Source organism: Heptranchias perlo, chromosome 33 (genome assembly GCF_035084215.1).
Source record: "Heptranchias perlo isolate sHepPer1 chromosome 33, sHepPer1.hap1, whole genome shotgun sequence".
Lineage (NCBI taxonomy): Eukaryota > Metazoa > Chordata > Chondrichthyes > Hexanchiformes > Hexanchidae > Heptranchias > Heptranchias perlo.
Genome location: NC_090357.1, coordinates 31,834,053 through 31,850,570, shown reverse-complemented (window position 1 = coordinate 31,850,570; position 16,518 = coordinate 31,834,053). Strand labels below are relative to the sequence as shown.

The 16,518-nt window shown below is 47.6% G+C and overlaps 1 protein-coding gene across 1 annotated transcript in view; it reads right to left on the bottom strand.

Annotated features, from left to right (window-relative positions):
- Positions 1-16,518, bottom strand: part of LOC137301353 (suppressor of tumorigenicity 14 protein homolog) — a 92,325-nt gene that overhangs the window by 9,426 nt on the left and 66,381 nt on the right. The window contains exons 13-15 of the mRNA XM_067970796.1: positions 14,333-14,440; positions 13,877-13,990; positions 5,898-6,020 (exon numbers count right to left, since the gene is read on the bottom strand). Coding sequence (XP_067826897.1) covers positions 5,898-6,020; positions 13,877-13,990; positions 14,333-14,440 — 345 coding nt within the window. The remainder of the gene's footprint in view (positions 1-5,897; positions 6,021-13,876; positions 13,991-14,332; positions 14,441-16,518) is intronic.

Below are 16,518 nucleotides of genomic sequence, written 5' to 3'. Positions count from 1 at the left end.
TAGATCCCTGAAGGTAGCAGGACAGGTGGATAAGGTGGTTAAAAAGGCATTTTTTTTTATTTCTTCATGGGATGTGGGCGTCACTGGCCCTAATTGCCCTTGAGAAGGTGGTGGTGAGCCGCCTTCTTGAACCGCTGCAGTCCGTGTGGTAGTGTATTTAGACTTCCAGAAGGCATTCGACAAGGTGCCACATAAAAGATTATTACTTAAGATAAAAATCACGGGATTGGGGGTAATATTCTGGCATGGGTGGAGGATTGGTTATCAAACAGGAAGCAGAGAGTTGGGATAAATGGTTCATTTCGGACTGGCAACCAGTAACCAGTGGTGTTCCACAGGGGTCGGTGCTGGGTCCCAACTCTTTACAATCTATATTAACGATTTGGAGGAAAGGACCGAGTGCAACATATCAAAATTTGCAGATGATACAAAGATGGGAGGGAAAGTAGAGAGTGAGGAGGACATAAAAAACCTGCAAGGGGATATAGACAGGCTGGGTGAGTGGGCGGAGATTTGGCAGATGCAATATAATATTGGAAAATGTGAGGTTATGCACTTTGGCAGGAAAAATCAGAGAGCAAGTTATTTTCTTAATGGCGAGAGACTGGAAAGTACTGCAGTACAAAGGGATCTGGGGGTCATAGTGCAAGAAATCAAAAAGTTGGTATGCAGGTGCAGCAGGTGATCAAGAAAGCCAACGGAATGTTGGCTTTTATTGCTAGGGGGATAGAATATAAAAACAAGGAGGTATTGCTGCAGTTATATAAGGTATTGGTGAGACCGCACCTGGAATACTGCATACAGTTTTGGTCTCCATACTTAAGAAAAGACATACTTGCTCTCGAGGCAGTACAAAGAAGGTTCACTCGGTTAATCCCGGGGATGAGGGGGCGGACATATGAGGAGAGGTTGAGTAGATTGGGACTCTACTCATTGGAGTTCAGAAGAATGAGAGGCGATCTTATTGAAACATATAAGATTGTGAAGGGTCTTGATCGGGTGGATGCAGTAAGGATGTTCCCAAAGATGGGTGAAACTAGAACTAGGGGGCATAATCTTAGAATAAGAGGCTGCTCTTTCAAAACTGAGATGAGGAGAAACTTCTTCACTCAGAGGGTGGTAGGTCTGTGGAATATGCTGCCCCAGGAAGCTGTGGAAGCTACATCATTAGATAAATTTAAAACAGAAATAGACAGTTTCCTAGAAGTAAAGGGAATTAGGGGTTATGGGGAGCGGGCAGGAAATTGGACATGAAGCTGAGTTCGGATCGGTCAATGCCCTGTGGGTGGCGGAGAGGGCCCAGGGGCTATGTGGCCGGGTCCTGCTCCGACTTCTTGTGTTCTTTAGATTTGTGGTTGGGATCAGATCAGCCATGATCTTATTGAATGGCGGAGCAGGCTCGAGGGGCCGATTGGCCTACTCCTGCTCCAATTTCTTATGTTCTTATGTTCTTATGGTGAAGGTTCTCCCACGGTGCTGTTAGGAAGGGAGTTCCAGGATTTTGACCCAGTGACGATGAAGGAACGGCGATATATTTCCAAGTCGGGATGGTGTGTGACTTAGAGGGGAACGTGCAGGTGGTGTTGTTCCCATGTGCCTGCTGCTCTTGTCCTTCCAGGTGGTAGAGGTCATGGGTTTGGGAGGTGCTGTCGAAGAAGCCTTGGCGAGTTGCTGCAGTGCATCCTGTGGATGGTACACACTGCAGCCACAGTGCGCCGGTGGTGAAGGGAGTGAATGTTCAGAGTGGTGGATGGGGTGCCAATCAAGCGGGCTGCTTTGTCCTGGATGGTGTCGAGCTTCTTGAGTGTTGTTGGAGCTGCACTCATCCAGGCAAGTGGAGAGTATTCCATCACACTCCTGACTTGTGCCTTGTAGATGGTGGAAAGGCTTTGGGGAGTCAGGAGGTGAGTCACTCACTGCAGAATACCCAACCTCTGACCTGCTCTTGTAGCCACAGTATTTATGTGGCTGGTCCAGTTAAGTTTCTGGTCAATGGTGACCCCCAGGATGTTGATTGTGGGGGATTCGGCGATGGTAATGCCGTTGAGTGTCAAGGGGAGGTGGTTAGACTCTCTCTTGTTGGAGATGGTCATTGCCTGGCACTTATCTGGCGCGAATGTTACTTTCCACTTATCAGCCCAAGCCTGGATGTTGTCCCGGTCTTGCTGCATGCAGGCTCGGACTGCTTCATTATCTGAGGGGTTATGAATGGAACTGAACACTGTGCAATCATCAGTGAACATCCCCATTTCTGACCTTATGATGGAGGGAATGTCATTGATGAAGCAGCTGAAGATGGTTGGGCCGAGGACACTGCCCTAAGGAACTCCTGCAGCAATGTCCTGGGGCTGAGATGATTGGCCTCCAACAACCACTACCATCTTCCTTTGTGCTGGATATGACTCCAGCCACTGGAGAGTTTTCCCCCTGATTCCCATTGACTTCAATTTTACTAGGTCTCCTTAGTGCCACACTCGGTCAAATGCTGCCTTGATGTCAAGGGCAGTCACTCTCACCTCACTGCTGGAATTCAGCTCTTTTGTCCATGTTTGGACTAAGGCTGTAATGAGGTCTGGAGCCGAGTGGTCCTGGCGGAACCCAAACTAAGCATCGGTGAGCAGGTCATTGGTGAGTAAGTGCTGCTTGATAGCGCTGTCGTCGACACCTTCCATCACTTTGCTGATGATTGAGAGTAGACTGATGGGGCGGCAATTGGCCGGATTGGATTTGTCCTGCTTTTTGTGGACAGGACATACCTGGGCAATTTTCCACATTGTCGGGTGGATGCCAGTGTTGTAGCTGTACTGGAACAGCTTGGCTAGAGGCGCAGCTAGTTCTGGAGCACATGACTTCAGCACTACAGCCGGGATGTTGTCGGGGCCCATAGCCTTTGCTGTATCCAATGCACTCAGCCGTTTCTTGATATCACATGGAGTGAATCGGATTGGCTGAAGACTGGCTTATGTGATGGTGGGAATATTGGGAGGAGGCATGGATGGATCATCCACTCAGCACTTCTGGCTGAAGATGGTTGCAAACGCTTCAGCCTTGTCTTTTGCATTCACGTGCTGGACTCCGCCATCATTGAGGATGGGGATGTTTACAGAGCCTCCTCCTCCCGTTAGTTGTTTAATTGTCCACCACCATTCACGACTGGATGTGGCAGGACTGCAGAGCTTTGATCTGATCCGTTGGTTGTGGAATCACTTAGCTCTGTCTATAGCATGTTGCTTCCGCTGTTTAGCATGCATGTAGTCCTGTGTTGTAGCTTCACCAGGTTGGCACCTCATTTCTAGGTACGCCTGGTGCTGCTCCTGGCATGCTCTTCTGCACTCCTCATTAAACCAGGGTTGATCCCCTGGCTTGTTGGTCATGGTAGAGTGAGGAATATGCCGGGCCATGAGGTTACAGATTGTGCTGGAATACAAATCTGCTGCTGATGATGGCCCACAGTGCCTCATGGATGCCCAGTTTTGAGCTGCTGGATCTGTTCTGAATCTATCCTATTTAGCACGGTGGTAGTGCTACACAACACGTTGGATGGTGTCCTCAGTGCGAAGATGAGACTTCATCTCCACGAGGACTCTGCGGTGGTCACTCCTACCAATACTGTCATGGACAGATGCATCTGCGACAGGTAGATTGGTGAGGACGAGGTCAAGTAGGTTTTTCCCTTGTGTTGGTTCTCTCACCACCTGCCACAGGTCCAGTCTGGCAGCTATGTCCTTTAGGACTCGGCCAGCTCGGTCAGTAGTGGTGCTACCGAGCCACTCTTGGTGATGGACGTTGAAGTTCCCCACCCAGAGTACATTCTGTGCCCTTGCTACCCTCAGTGCTTCCTCCAAGTGGTGCTCAACATGGAGGAGGACTGATTCATCAGCTGAGGGAGGGCGGTAGGTGGTAATCAGCAGGAGGTTTCCTTGCCCATTTTTGACCTGATGCCATGAGATTTCATGGGGTCCAGAGTCGATGTTGAGGACTCCCAGGGCCACTCCCTCCTGACTGTATATCACTGTACCGCCACCTCTGGTGGGTCTGTCCTGCCGGTGGGACAGGACATACCCAGAGATGGTGATGGAAGAGTCTGGGACGTTGGCTGAAAGGTATGATTCTGTGAGTATGGCTATGTCAGGCTGTTGCTTGACTAGTCTGTGGGACAGCTCTCCCAATTTTGGCACAAGTCCCCAGATGTTTGTGAGGAGGACTTTGCAGGTCGACTGGGCTTGGTTTGCCTTTGTTGTGTCTGGTGCCTAGTGGTCTGATGCAGGGTGGTCTGTCCGGTTTTATTCTTATGATGACTTTTTTTTTTAAGCGCAATTTTACAACTGAGTGGCTTGCTAGGACGATTAAGAATCAATCAAATTGCTGTGGGTCTGGAGTCACATACAGGCCAGACCGGGTAAGGACGGTAGGTTTCCTTCCCTAAAGGACATTAGTGAACCAGATGGGTTTTTAACGACAATCCAGTAGTTTCATGGCCACCATTACTGATACGAGATATTTTTTAATTCCAGATTTAATTAATTGAATTTAAATTCCCCAGTTGCCGTGGCGGAATTTGAACTCCGGATTATTCGTACAGGCCTCTGGATTACTAGTCCAGTAACATAACCACTATGCTACCGTACCCCATACGGGAATTTAAGAGCAGGGAGATTATGCTCGAACTGTATAAAACACTAGTTAGGCCACAGCTTGAGTACTGCACACAGTTCTGGTCACCACATTACAGGAAAGATGTGATTGCACTGGAGAGGGTACAGATGAGATTTACGAGGATGTTGCCAGGACTGGAGAATTTCAGCTATGAGCAAAGATTGGATAGGCTGGGGTTGTTTTCATTGGAACAGAAGAGGCTGAGGGGAGATTTAATTGAGGTGCATAAAATTATGAGGGGCCTAGATAGAGTGGATAGGAAGGACCTATTTCCCTTAGCAGAGAGGTCAATAACCAGGGGCATAGATTTAAAGTGATTGGTAGAAGGATTAGAGGGGAGCTGAGGAGAAATGTTTTCACCCAGAGGGTGGTGGGGGTCTGGAACTCACTGCCTGAGAGGGTGGGAGAGGCAGAAACCCTCAACTCATTTAAAAAGTACCTGGATGTGCACCTGAAGAGCCGTGACCTACAGGGCTACGGACCAAGTGCTGGAAAGTGGGATTAGGCTGGGTGGCTCTTTTGCGGCTGGCACAGACACGATGGACCGAATGGCCTCCTTCTGTGCCGTAATTTTCTATGAAATGCCGGCCCCTGTCCCAGCTCAGGAGTAGGCTGATCTTCGGGCCCTCTCTCTCACAGTCCGTGCAGTCAACAATTATTCACTTCAAGACAACGGAAAATTTCAGATTTTACTGAAAAAGTGTTACATGCTGGTTAAATTTGAGCACCTTTATATTTCAGAATCATTAATTCTTAAAAAAGTAAAAATAAAGTGACACTTGGATTTTCAACAGATAATCCAGGCACTTTCTCAGACAATACCTCATTCACTCTCCCACATTCAATCCCCTGCCTCAGTTCACACAGACACTGGACCCCATCCAACTCCCCATCCAACTCCCCACCCTTCACACACACACTGGACCCCATCCAACTCCCCACCCTTCACACAGACACTGGACCCCACCCAACTCCCCACCCTTCACACACACACTGGACCCCATCCAACTCCCCACCCTTCACACACACACTGGACCCCACCCAACTCCCCACCCTTCACACACACACTGGACCCCATCCAACTCCCCATCCCTTTCACAGACAGATCCCTATATCGGGATCAGGCCTGGTACAGATCGTGTGTGAACCCCCAGTGGAGAGAGTGATGGATTTGAGTGAACCCCCAATATTAAGGAACATTGAACACTGATTGGCTGAGATGCAACATAACGAACACTTACTGCAATTCTGCTCATCAGAACCGTCTGCACAATCCCGGGTTCCATCACACTCCGGATTCTTCTTTTGGATGCAGAGATGATTCTTGCAAGTGTACGTGTAAGGGGTGCAGGGCACGGAGCTCTCTGTTACAAGGAGGAAAGAAATACAGAGTAAAGCTCCCTCTACACTGTCCCATCAAACACTCCCAGAGCAGGTACAGCACGGGTTAGATACAGAGTAAAGCTCCCTCTACGCTGTCCCATCAAACACTCCCAGGGCAGGTACAGCACGGGTTAGATACAGAGTAAAGCTCCCTCTACACTGTCCCATCAAACACTCCCGGGGCAGGTACAGCACGGGTTAGATACAGAGTAAAGCTCCCTCTACGCTGTCCCATCAAACACTCCCAGGGCAGGTACAGCACGGGTTAGATACAGAGTAAAGCTCCCTCTACACTGTCCCATCAAACACTCCCAGGGCAGGTACAGCACGGGTTAGATACAGAGTAAAGCTCCCTCTACACTGTCCCATCAAACACTCCCAGGGCAGGTACAGCACGGGTTAGATACAGAGTAAAGCTCCCTCTACACTGTCCCATCAAACACTCCCAGGGCAGGTACTGCACGGGTTAGATACACAGTAAAGCTCCCTCTACACTGTCCCATCAAACACTCCCGGGGCAGGTACAGCACTGGTTAGATACAGAGTAAAGCTCCCTCTACACTGTCCCATCAAACACTCCCAGGGCAGGTACAGCATGGGTTAGATACAGAGTAAAGCTCAAGGATTATATCAGGTTGAAAGAAAAAGCATAGTAAAGATTACTGGTAAGCCCGAAGATTGAGTAAACTTTGAAAACCATCAAAGGATGACTAAAAGAATAATAAAGAGGGAGAAAATAAATTATGAGAGTAAACCAGCAAGAAATATATAAACTGACAGTAAAAGCTTCTACAAGTATATAAAAAGGAAGAGGGTAGCTAAAGTAAACATTGGTCCCGTAAAGGATGAGACTGGGGAAATAATAATGGAAAACAAGGAAATGGCAGAGGAATTGAACGGATATTTTGTATCTGTCTTCAGTAGAAGACACTAATAACATACCAATAATAGTAGAAAATCAAGGGGCAAAGGGGAGGGAGGAATTAAAAACAATCACTATCACTAGAGAAAAAGTACAAGGTAAACTAATGGGTCTAAAGGCTGACAAGTCCCCTGGACCTGATGGCTTGCATCCGAGGGTCTTAAAGGAAGTGGCTACAGAGATAGTGGATGCATTGGTTGTAATCTTCCAGAATTCACCAGATTCTGGAAAGGTCCCAGCGGATTGGAAAACCGCAAACGTAACACCCCTATTCAAGAAGGGAGTGAGACAGAAAGCAGGTAACTATAGACCAGTTAGCCTAACATCTGTCATTGGGAAAATGCTAGAATCCATTATTAAGGAAGTAGTAGCAGGACATTTGGAGACTCATAATACAATCAAGGAGAGTCAACATGGTTTTATGAAGGGGAAATCGTGTCTGACAAATTTATTAGAGTTCTTTGAGGAAGTAATGGGCAGGGTGGATAAAGGGGAACCAATGGATGCAGTATATTTGGATTTCCAAAAGGCATTCGATAAGGTGCCACATAAAAGATTACTGCACAAGATAAGAGCTCATGGTGTTGGGGGTAATATACTGGCATGGGTAGAGGATTGGCTAACTAACAGAAAACAAAGAGTCGGGATAAAAGGGTCATTTTCAAAATGGCAATCTGTAACTAGTGGGGTGCCGCAGGGCTCAGTGCTGGGGCCTCAACTATTTACAATATATATCAATGACTTGGATGAAGGAACAGAGTGTCTTGTGGCCAAATTTGCTGATGATACAAAGATAGGTGGAAAAGCAAGTTGCAATGAGGACACAAAGTGTCTGCAAAGGGATATTGACAGGATAAGCGAATGGGCAAAAATTTGGCAGAAGGAATATAATGTGGGAAAATGTGAAGTCATCCACTTTGGGAGGAAAAATAAAAAAGCAAAATATTATTTGAATGGAGAAATACTACAAAATGCTGCGGTACAGAGGGATCTGGGTGTCCTCATACATGTAACACAAAAAGTCAACAATCAGGTGCAGCAGGTAATCCGGAAGGCAAACGGAATATTGGCCTTTATTTCTAGGAGGATGGAGTATAAAAGCAAGAAGTCATGCTACAACTGTACAGGGTGCTGGTGAGACCACACCTGGAGTACTGTGTACAGTTCTGGTGGACATACTTGCATTGGAGGCAGTTCAGAGAAGGTTCACTAGGTTAATTCCGGGTATGTCTTATGAGGAAAGATTGAACAGGTTGGGTCTATATTCATTGGAGTTTAGAAGAATGAGAGGAGATCTTATTAAAACATACAAGATTCTGAGGGGACTCGATAGGGTAGATGTTGAGAGGATGTTACCTTTCATGGGGGAATCTAAAACTAGGGGGCATATTCTCAGAATAAGGGGTCGCCCGTTGAAGACGGAAATGAGGAGGAATTTCTTCTCCCAGAGGGTCGTGAATCTTAGGAATTCTTTACCCCAAAAAGCTGTGGAGGCTGAGTCATTGAATACACTCAAGGCTGAGTTAGACAAATTTTTGATCAGCAAGGGAGTCAAAGGATATGGGGAAAAGGCGGGAAAGTGGAGTTGAGGTAAAAAAATCAGATCAGCCACGATCTCATTGAATGGTGGAGCAGGCTCGAGGGGCCGAGTGGCCTACTCCTGCTCCTATCTCTTATAGTCTTATGGTACACTGTCCCATCAAACACTCCCACGGCAGGTACAGCACGGGTTAGATACAGAGTAAAGCTCCCTCTAGTGGTGGACGCATAGGGATTGACTTCAAGAGGCTGGTGGAATGGACGGACACGTGGCAGATGAAGGTGGCACAGCAGGTTGAGAAAGCGGTTAAAAAGGCATACGGGATCCTGGGCTTTATAAATAGAAGCATAGAGTACAAAAGCAAGGAAGTCATGATGAACCTTTATAAAACACTGGTTCGGCCACAACTAGAGTATTGTGTCCAATTTTGGGCACCGCACTTTAGGGAGGATGTCAAGGCCTTAGAAAAGATTTACTAGAATGATTCCAGGGATGAGGAACTTCAGTTACGTGGAGAGACTGGAGAACCTGGGGCTGTTCTCCTTAGAGCAGAGGAGATTTGATAGAGGTATTCAAAATCATGAAGGGTCTAGACAGAGTAGATAGAGAGAAACTGTTCCCATTGGCAGAAGGGTCAAGAATCAGAGGACATAGATTTAAGGTGATTAGCAAAAGAACTAAAGGTGATATGAGGAAAAACTTTTTATGCAGCGAGTGGTTAGGATCTGGAATGCACTGCCCGAGGGGGCAGTGGAGGCAGATTCAATCATGGCCTTCAAAAGGGAATTGGATAAGTACTTGAAGGGAAAAAATTTGCAGGGCTATGGGGATAGGGCAGGGGAGTGGGACTAGCTGGATTGCTCTTGCAGAGAGCCAGCACGGACTTGATGGGCCGAATGGCCTCCTTTTGTGTTGTAACCTTTCTATGATTCTATACAGTGTCACAGCAAACACTCCCAGGGCAGGGACAGCATGGGTTAGATACAGAATAAAGCTCCATCCACACTTTCCCATCAAACACACCCAGGGCAGATACATCACAGGTTATATACAAAGTAAAGCTCCCTCTACACCATCCCATTGTAGACTCCCAGATCAGGGACAGCATGGTTTAGATACAGAGTTAAGCTCCCTCTAGTTTTTTTCTGGTGAGTGTTTTTTTTGAAGTTTTTAAGTTTATTTCTCTTAAGTTTAGTTAATAATATAATAAATCAAGGCATGGCAGGGCAGCTCAGTCCTGTGGAATACACAGCCGGTGCTATGTGGGAACTCCAGGATGCTTCCCGTGTCCTGGACAAGCACAGGTGCAGGAAGTGTCGTCAGCTGGAGGAGCTCGAGCTCTGGGTTCGGAGATTGAGCAACAGCTGGAATCACTGCAGGGCATCCCTGAGGCTGAGAGTTTCGTGGATAGCACGTTTCAGGAGGTGGTCACCCCACAGATTATGGGAGTGCAGGCAGAGGGGGACTGGGTGACCGCCAGACAGACAAGGAGGACCAGGCAGATAGTGCAGGAGTCCTCTGAGGGTATCTCACTCTCTAACCAGTATTCAGTTCTGAGTACTGGTGGGGGAGAGGGTTCCCCTGGGGAGTGCAGCCAGAGCCAAGACCAGAGCATCATGGGTGGCTCAGCTGTAAAGAGGAGGAGGAGACAGGTCGGACAGCAATAGTGATAGAGGATTCTATAGTTAGGGGAACAGACAGGCGATTCTGCAGCCACAGATGTGATTGTATGTTGCCTCCCTGGCGCCAGGGTCAAGGATGTCACTGAGTGGCTGCAAAACATTCTGAGGGGAGAGGGTGAACAGCCAGAGGCCGTGGTCCATATCGAGGTCAACGACATAGGTAGAAAGAGGGATGAGGTCCTGCAGGTAGATTTTAAGGAGCTCGGAAAGAAATTAATAAGCAGGACCTCAAAGGTAGTAATCCCCGGATTACTCCCAGTGCCACGCGCTAGTGAGAATAGAAATAGGAGGGGAGAGAAGATGAATACGTGGCTGGAGAGATGGTGCAGGAGGGAGGGCTTTATATTCCTGAGCACTGGGACTGGTTCTGGGGGAGGTGGGACCGGTACAAGCCGGACGAGTTGCACCTCAACAGGGCCAGGACCAATATCCTCGCGGGGAGGTTTGCTCGTGCTGTTGGGGAGGGTTTAAACTAGCTTGGCGGGGATGGGAACCTGAGTGTAGATTCAGGAGGGAGAGAAACAGAGCTGGAAATGGAAGGAAATGGAAATTAGTAAATGGGTTTGGATGGCAGAGGAAACAAAGGTTAGAAACTAGACAACAAAGGAGTTTGGCAGTGTTTAATGGTGTATACCTCAATGCAAGGAGTCTAGTGAATAAGGCAGATGAGCTGAGGGCACAGATAGACACGTGGAAGTACGATATTTTAGTTATTACTGAAACATGGCTTAAAGAGGGGCAGGAATGGCAGCTCAACGTTCCTGGTTACAGGGTTTTCAGACGAGATAGAGAGGGGATAAAAAAGGAGGGGGGGTGGCAATATCGGTTAAAGAAACAGTTACAGCTGTGAGGAGGGATGATGTGTTAGAAGGATCATCAAATGAGGCCTTATGGGTTGAGCTAAAGAACAAAAAAGGGGCAGTCGCACTACTGGGAGTGTACTATAGACCCCCAGTCAGAGGGAGATAGAAGAGCAAATATGTAGGCAAATTTCTGAGAAGTGCAAAAACAATAGGGCAGTAATAGTCGGGGATTTCAACTACCCTAATATTAACTGGGATACAAACAGTGTGAAGGGTATAGAAGGTGCAGAATTCTTAAGATGCATGCAGAAGAACTTTTTAAGCCAGTATATAGCAAGCCCAACAAGAGAGGGGACAATTCTGGACTTAGTTTTAGGGAATGAAGCTGGGCAGGTGGAAGGAGTATCAGTGGGAGAGCAGGTAGTGATCATAATTCAGTTAGATTTAGCATAGTTATGGAAAAGGACAAAGATAGAACAGGAGTAAAAGTTCTCAATTGGGGAAAGGCCAATTTTACTAAGCTGAGAAGTGATTTAGCAAAAGTGGACTGGAAACAGCTACTTGAAGGTAAATCAGTGTCAGAGCAGTGGGAGGCATTCAAGGGGGAGATTCAAGGGGTTCAGAGTAAACATGTTCCCACAAAGAAAGAGGGAGGGACTGCCAAATCTAAAGCCCCCTGGATGACAAGGAACATGCAGGGTAAGATAAGGCAAAAAAAGGGAAGCTTATGTCAGACACTGAGAGCTCAATACTGCAGAAAGCCTAGAGGAGTATAGAAAGTGCAGGGGTGAAATTAAAAAGGAAATTAGGAAAGCAAAGAGAGAGCATGAAAAAATACCGGCAAGTAAAATTAAGGAAAACCCAAAAATGTTTTCTAAATACTTAAAGAGCAAGAGGATAACTAAGGAAAGAGTAGGGCCTATTAGAGACCAGAACGGTAAACTGTGTGTGGAGGCGGAAGATGTGGGTGTGGTTCTTAATGAATACTTTGGTCTGTCTTCACAAAAGCGGGAGAACGATACAGAGATTGTAGTTAAGGAGGAGGAGTGTGAAATATTGGATGGGATAAACATAGTGAGAGAGGAAGTATTAAGGGGTTTAGCATCTTTGAAAGTAGATAAATCGCCAGGCCCGAATGAAATGTATCCCAGGGTAAGATGGGTATAGAGGGATATGGGCCAAGTGCAGGCAATTGGGACTAGCTTAGTGGTATAAACTGGGCGACATGGACATGTTGGGCCGAAGGGCCTGTTTCCATGTTGTAAACTTCTATGATTCTATAGGCTGTTAAGAGAAACCAGGGAGGAAATAGCAGAGGCTCTGACCATCATTTTCCAATCCTCCCTGGATACAGGCTGGTGCTGGAGGATTGGAGGACTGCTAACGTTGTACCATTGTTTAAAAAGGGAGAAAGAGATAGGCCGAGTAATGATAGGCCAGTCGGCCTAACCTCAGTGGTGGGCAAATTATTGAAATCAATTCTGAGGGACAGCATAAATCGTCATTTAGAAAGGCACTGACTAATCAAGGACAGTCAGCATGGATTTGTTAAGGGAAGGTTGTGTCTGACTAACTTGATTGAATTTTTTGAGGAGGTAACAAGGAGGGTCGATGAGGGTACCGCATTTGATGTAGTCTACATGGATTTTAGCAAAGCTTTTATCCACGCCCCACATGGCACACTGGTCAAAAAAATAAAAGCCCAGGGGATCCAAGGGAGAGTGGCAAATTGGATCCAAAGTTAGCTCAGCGGCAGGAAACAAAGGGTAATGGTCGGCAGGTGTTTTTGTGACTGGAAGGCTGTTTCTAGTGACGTTCTGCAGGGCTCAGTACTTGGTCCCTTGCTTTTTGTGGTTTATATTAACGATTTGGACTTAAATATAGGGGGCATGATTAAGATGTTTGCAGATGATACAAAAATTGGCCATGTGGTTGATGGTGAGGAGGAAAGCTGTAGACTGCAGGAAGATATCAATGGACTGGTCAGGTGGGCAGAAAAGTGGCAAATGGAATTCAATCTGGGGAAGTGTGAGGTAATGCATTTGGGGAGGGCAAACAAGGCAAGGGAGTACACAATAAATGGGAGGATACTGAGAGGTGTAGAGGAAGAGAGGGACCTTGGAGTGAATGTCCACAGATCCCTGAAGGTAGCAGGACAGGTAGACAAGGTGGTTAAGAAGGCATACGGGATACTTTCCTTTATTAGCCGAGGCATAGAATATAAGGGCAGGGAGGTTATGCTGGAACTGTATAAAACAAGAGTTAGGCCACAGATTGAGTACTGTGTACAGTTCTGGTCACCACATTACAGGAAAGATGTGATTGCACTAGAGAGGGTGCAGAGGAGATTTACGAGGATGTTGCCAGACTGGAGAATTTTAGCTGTGAGGAAAGATTGGATAGGCTGGGGTTGTTTTCCTTGGAACAAAGGAGGCTGAGGGGTGATTTAATTGAAGTGTATAAAATTATGAGGGTCCTAGATAGAGTGGATAGGGAGGACCCATTTCCCAGAGCAGAGGGTTAAGTGGCCAGGGGGCATAGATTTAAATTTGTAGAAGGATTAGAGGGGAGCTGAGGAAATTTTTTTCACCCAGAGGGTGTGGGGGGTCTGGAACTCACTGCCTGAGAGGGTGGGAGAGGCAGAAACCCTCAACTCATTTTAAAAGTACCTGGATGTGCACCTGAAGTGCTACGGACCAAGTGCTGGAAAGTGGGATTAGGCTGGGAGGCTCATTTTCGACTGGCACAGTCATGATGGGCCGAATGGCCTCCTTCTGTGCCGTAAACTCTTCTACATTTCTACACTGTCCCATCAAACACTCCTAGGGCAGGTACAGCAGGGGTTAGATAGAGTAATTTTCCGAGAGTGGGACAGAGATCAGTTGCTCACCGATCGCGCAGTCCTTCTCATCAGTCCTGTCCCCACACTCATCCACCTGATTGCACCTCTGTTCCTCAGGGATACACTTTCCGTTCATACACTTCATCTCCTCAGATTCACATTCTGAAAGATACAAAAATGCAGCAAACTCTGAATCTCACTGCACTGAGGGGGCACGGGAGTGGGAGGGCGGGCGAGGCCAGAGCGCGGGGGGAGGGCGGGCGAGGCCAGAGCGCGGGGGGAGGGCGGGCGAGGCCAGAGCGCGGGGGGGGTGGGGGGAGGGGGGGAGGGCGGGCGAGGCCAGAGCGCGGGGGGGTCGGGGGAGGGCGGGCGAGGCCAGAGCGCGGGGGGGGGGGTGGGGGGAGGGCGGGCGAGGCCAGGGCACGGGGAGGGGAGGGCGGGATTGGGACAGGAGCCACTCCGCCCTCGCCCCTGTCACAGAGGTTGAGTTACTGAGGTACGTACGGCAATTTGTCTCATCACTGTTGTCGCCACAATCGTTGACACCATCGCACACCCAGAACTTGGATTTACAGAGGCCCGTGCCGCAGGTGAACTGTTCATCAGTACACGCTGTGAGGGAGAGAGAAGAGCAATGAGTAACACACACTGTGAGACCCCACCCAGTGACCGCACCCCCTCCCATCCAGCCCAGAGACCCCCTTACCCCCTATACCTCCAGCCCAGAGACCCCTCACCCCCCCCCAAACCCAGGGACCCCTCCTATCCTGAATACACCCCCTCCCCCACCATCCACTCCAGGGACCCCCTACTCCCCTGCACTCTCAGCATTTTCTGGGGGTGAATTTAGGATTTCCACTCCCGTGTGTGAAAAGTGCTTCCTGATTTCACTCCTGAATGACCTGGCTCTAATTTGAAGATTCTGTTCTTGATTCCCCGCCCACCAGAGAAAATAGTTTCCCCGCATCTACCCTATCGAATTCTTTTAACATTTTGAACACCTCGATCAGATCACCCCTCAAGGGAATACAAGCCAAGTTTATGCAACCTAGAATCATAGAATCTTACAGCACAGGAGGCCATTCGGCCCATCATGTCTGTGCCGGCCGAGAAAGAGCTATCTATTTTAATCCCACTTTCCAGCACTTGGTCTGTAGCCCTGTACGTTACAGCACTTCAGGTGCACATCCAGGTACTTTTTAAATGAGTTGAGGGTTTCTGCCTCTCCCACCCTTTCAGGCAGTGAGTTCCAGACCCCCACCACCCTCTGGGTGAAAACATTTCTCCTCAGCTCCTCTCTAATCCTTCTACCAATCACTTTAAATCTATGCCCCCTGGTTAGTGACCTCTCTGCTAAGGGAAATAGATCCTCCCTATCCACTCTATCTAGGCCCCTCATAATTTTATACACCTCAATTAAATCTCCCCTCAGCATCCTCTGTTCTAAGGAAAACAACACCAGCCGATCCAATCTTTCCCCATAGCTAAAATTCTCCAGTCCTGGCAACATCCTCTGTGAATGAATACTTCCCAACCATCTTCAGTAGAGAAGAGGATGCTGCCACTGTAAGGGAGGAGGTAGTAGCGATATCGGATAGAGTAACAATCGATACAGAGGAGGTACTTAAATGATTGGCAGTACTCAAAGTGGAAAAGTCACCCGATCCAGATGGGATGCATCCATTTTGATGAGGTAACAGAGGGTCGATGAGGGCAATGCGGTTGATGTGGTGTATATGAACTTCCAAAAGGCATTTGATAAAGTGCCACATAATAGGCTTGTCAGCAAAGTTGAAGCCCATGGAATAAAAGGGGCAGTGACAGCATGGTTCCAAATTGGCTAAGAGACAGGAAGCAGAGAGTAGAGGTGAACGGTTGTTTTTCAGACCGGAGGGAGGTGTACAGTGGTGTTCCCCAGGGGTCGGTACTAGGACCACTGCTTTTCTTGATATATATTAATGATTTGGACTTGGGTGTACAGGGCACAATTTCAAAATTTGCAGATGACACAAAACTTGGAAGGGTAGTGAACAGTGAGGAGGATAGTGATAGACTTCAAGAGGATATAGACAGGCTGGTGGAATGGGCGGACACGTGGCAAATGAAATTTAGCAGAGAAGTGCGAAGTGATACATATTGGTAGGAAGTACGAGGAGAGGCAAAATAAACTAAATGGTACAATTCTAAAGTGGGGGGAAGGGACAGAGGGACCCGGGGATATATGTGCACAGGTCGTTGAAGGTGGCAGGACAGGTTGAGAAAGCGGTTAAAAATGCATACGGGATCCTGGGCTTTATAAATAGAGGCATAGAGTACAAAAGGAATGGAGGTTATGATGAACCTTTACAAAACACTGGTTCAATCACATCTGGAGTATTGTGTCCAATTCTGGGCACCGCACTTTAGGAAAGATGTGAAGGCCTTAGAGAGGGTGCAGAAAAGATTTACTAGAATGGTTCCAGGGATGAGGGACTTCAGTTACGTGGATAGACTGGAGAAGCTGGAGTTGTTCTCCTTAGAGCAGAGGAGGTTAAGAGGAGATTTGCTAGAAGTGTTCAAAATCATGAAGGGTTCAAATAAAGTAAATAAAGAGAAACTGTTCCCATTGGTGGAAGCGTCGAGAACCAAAGGACACAGATTTAAGGTGATTGGCAAAAGAACCAAAGGTGACCTGAGGAAAAACTTTTTTA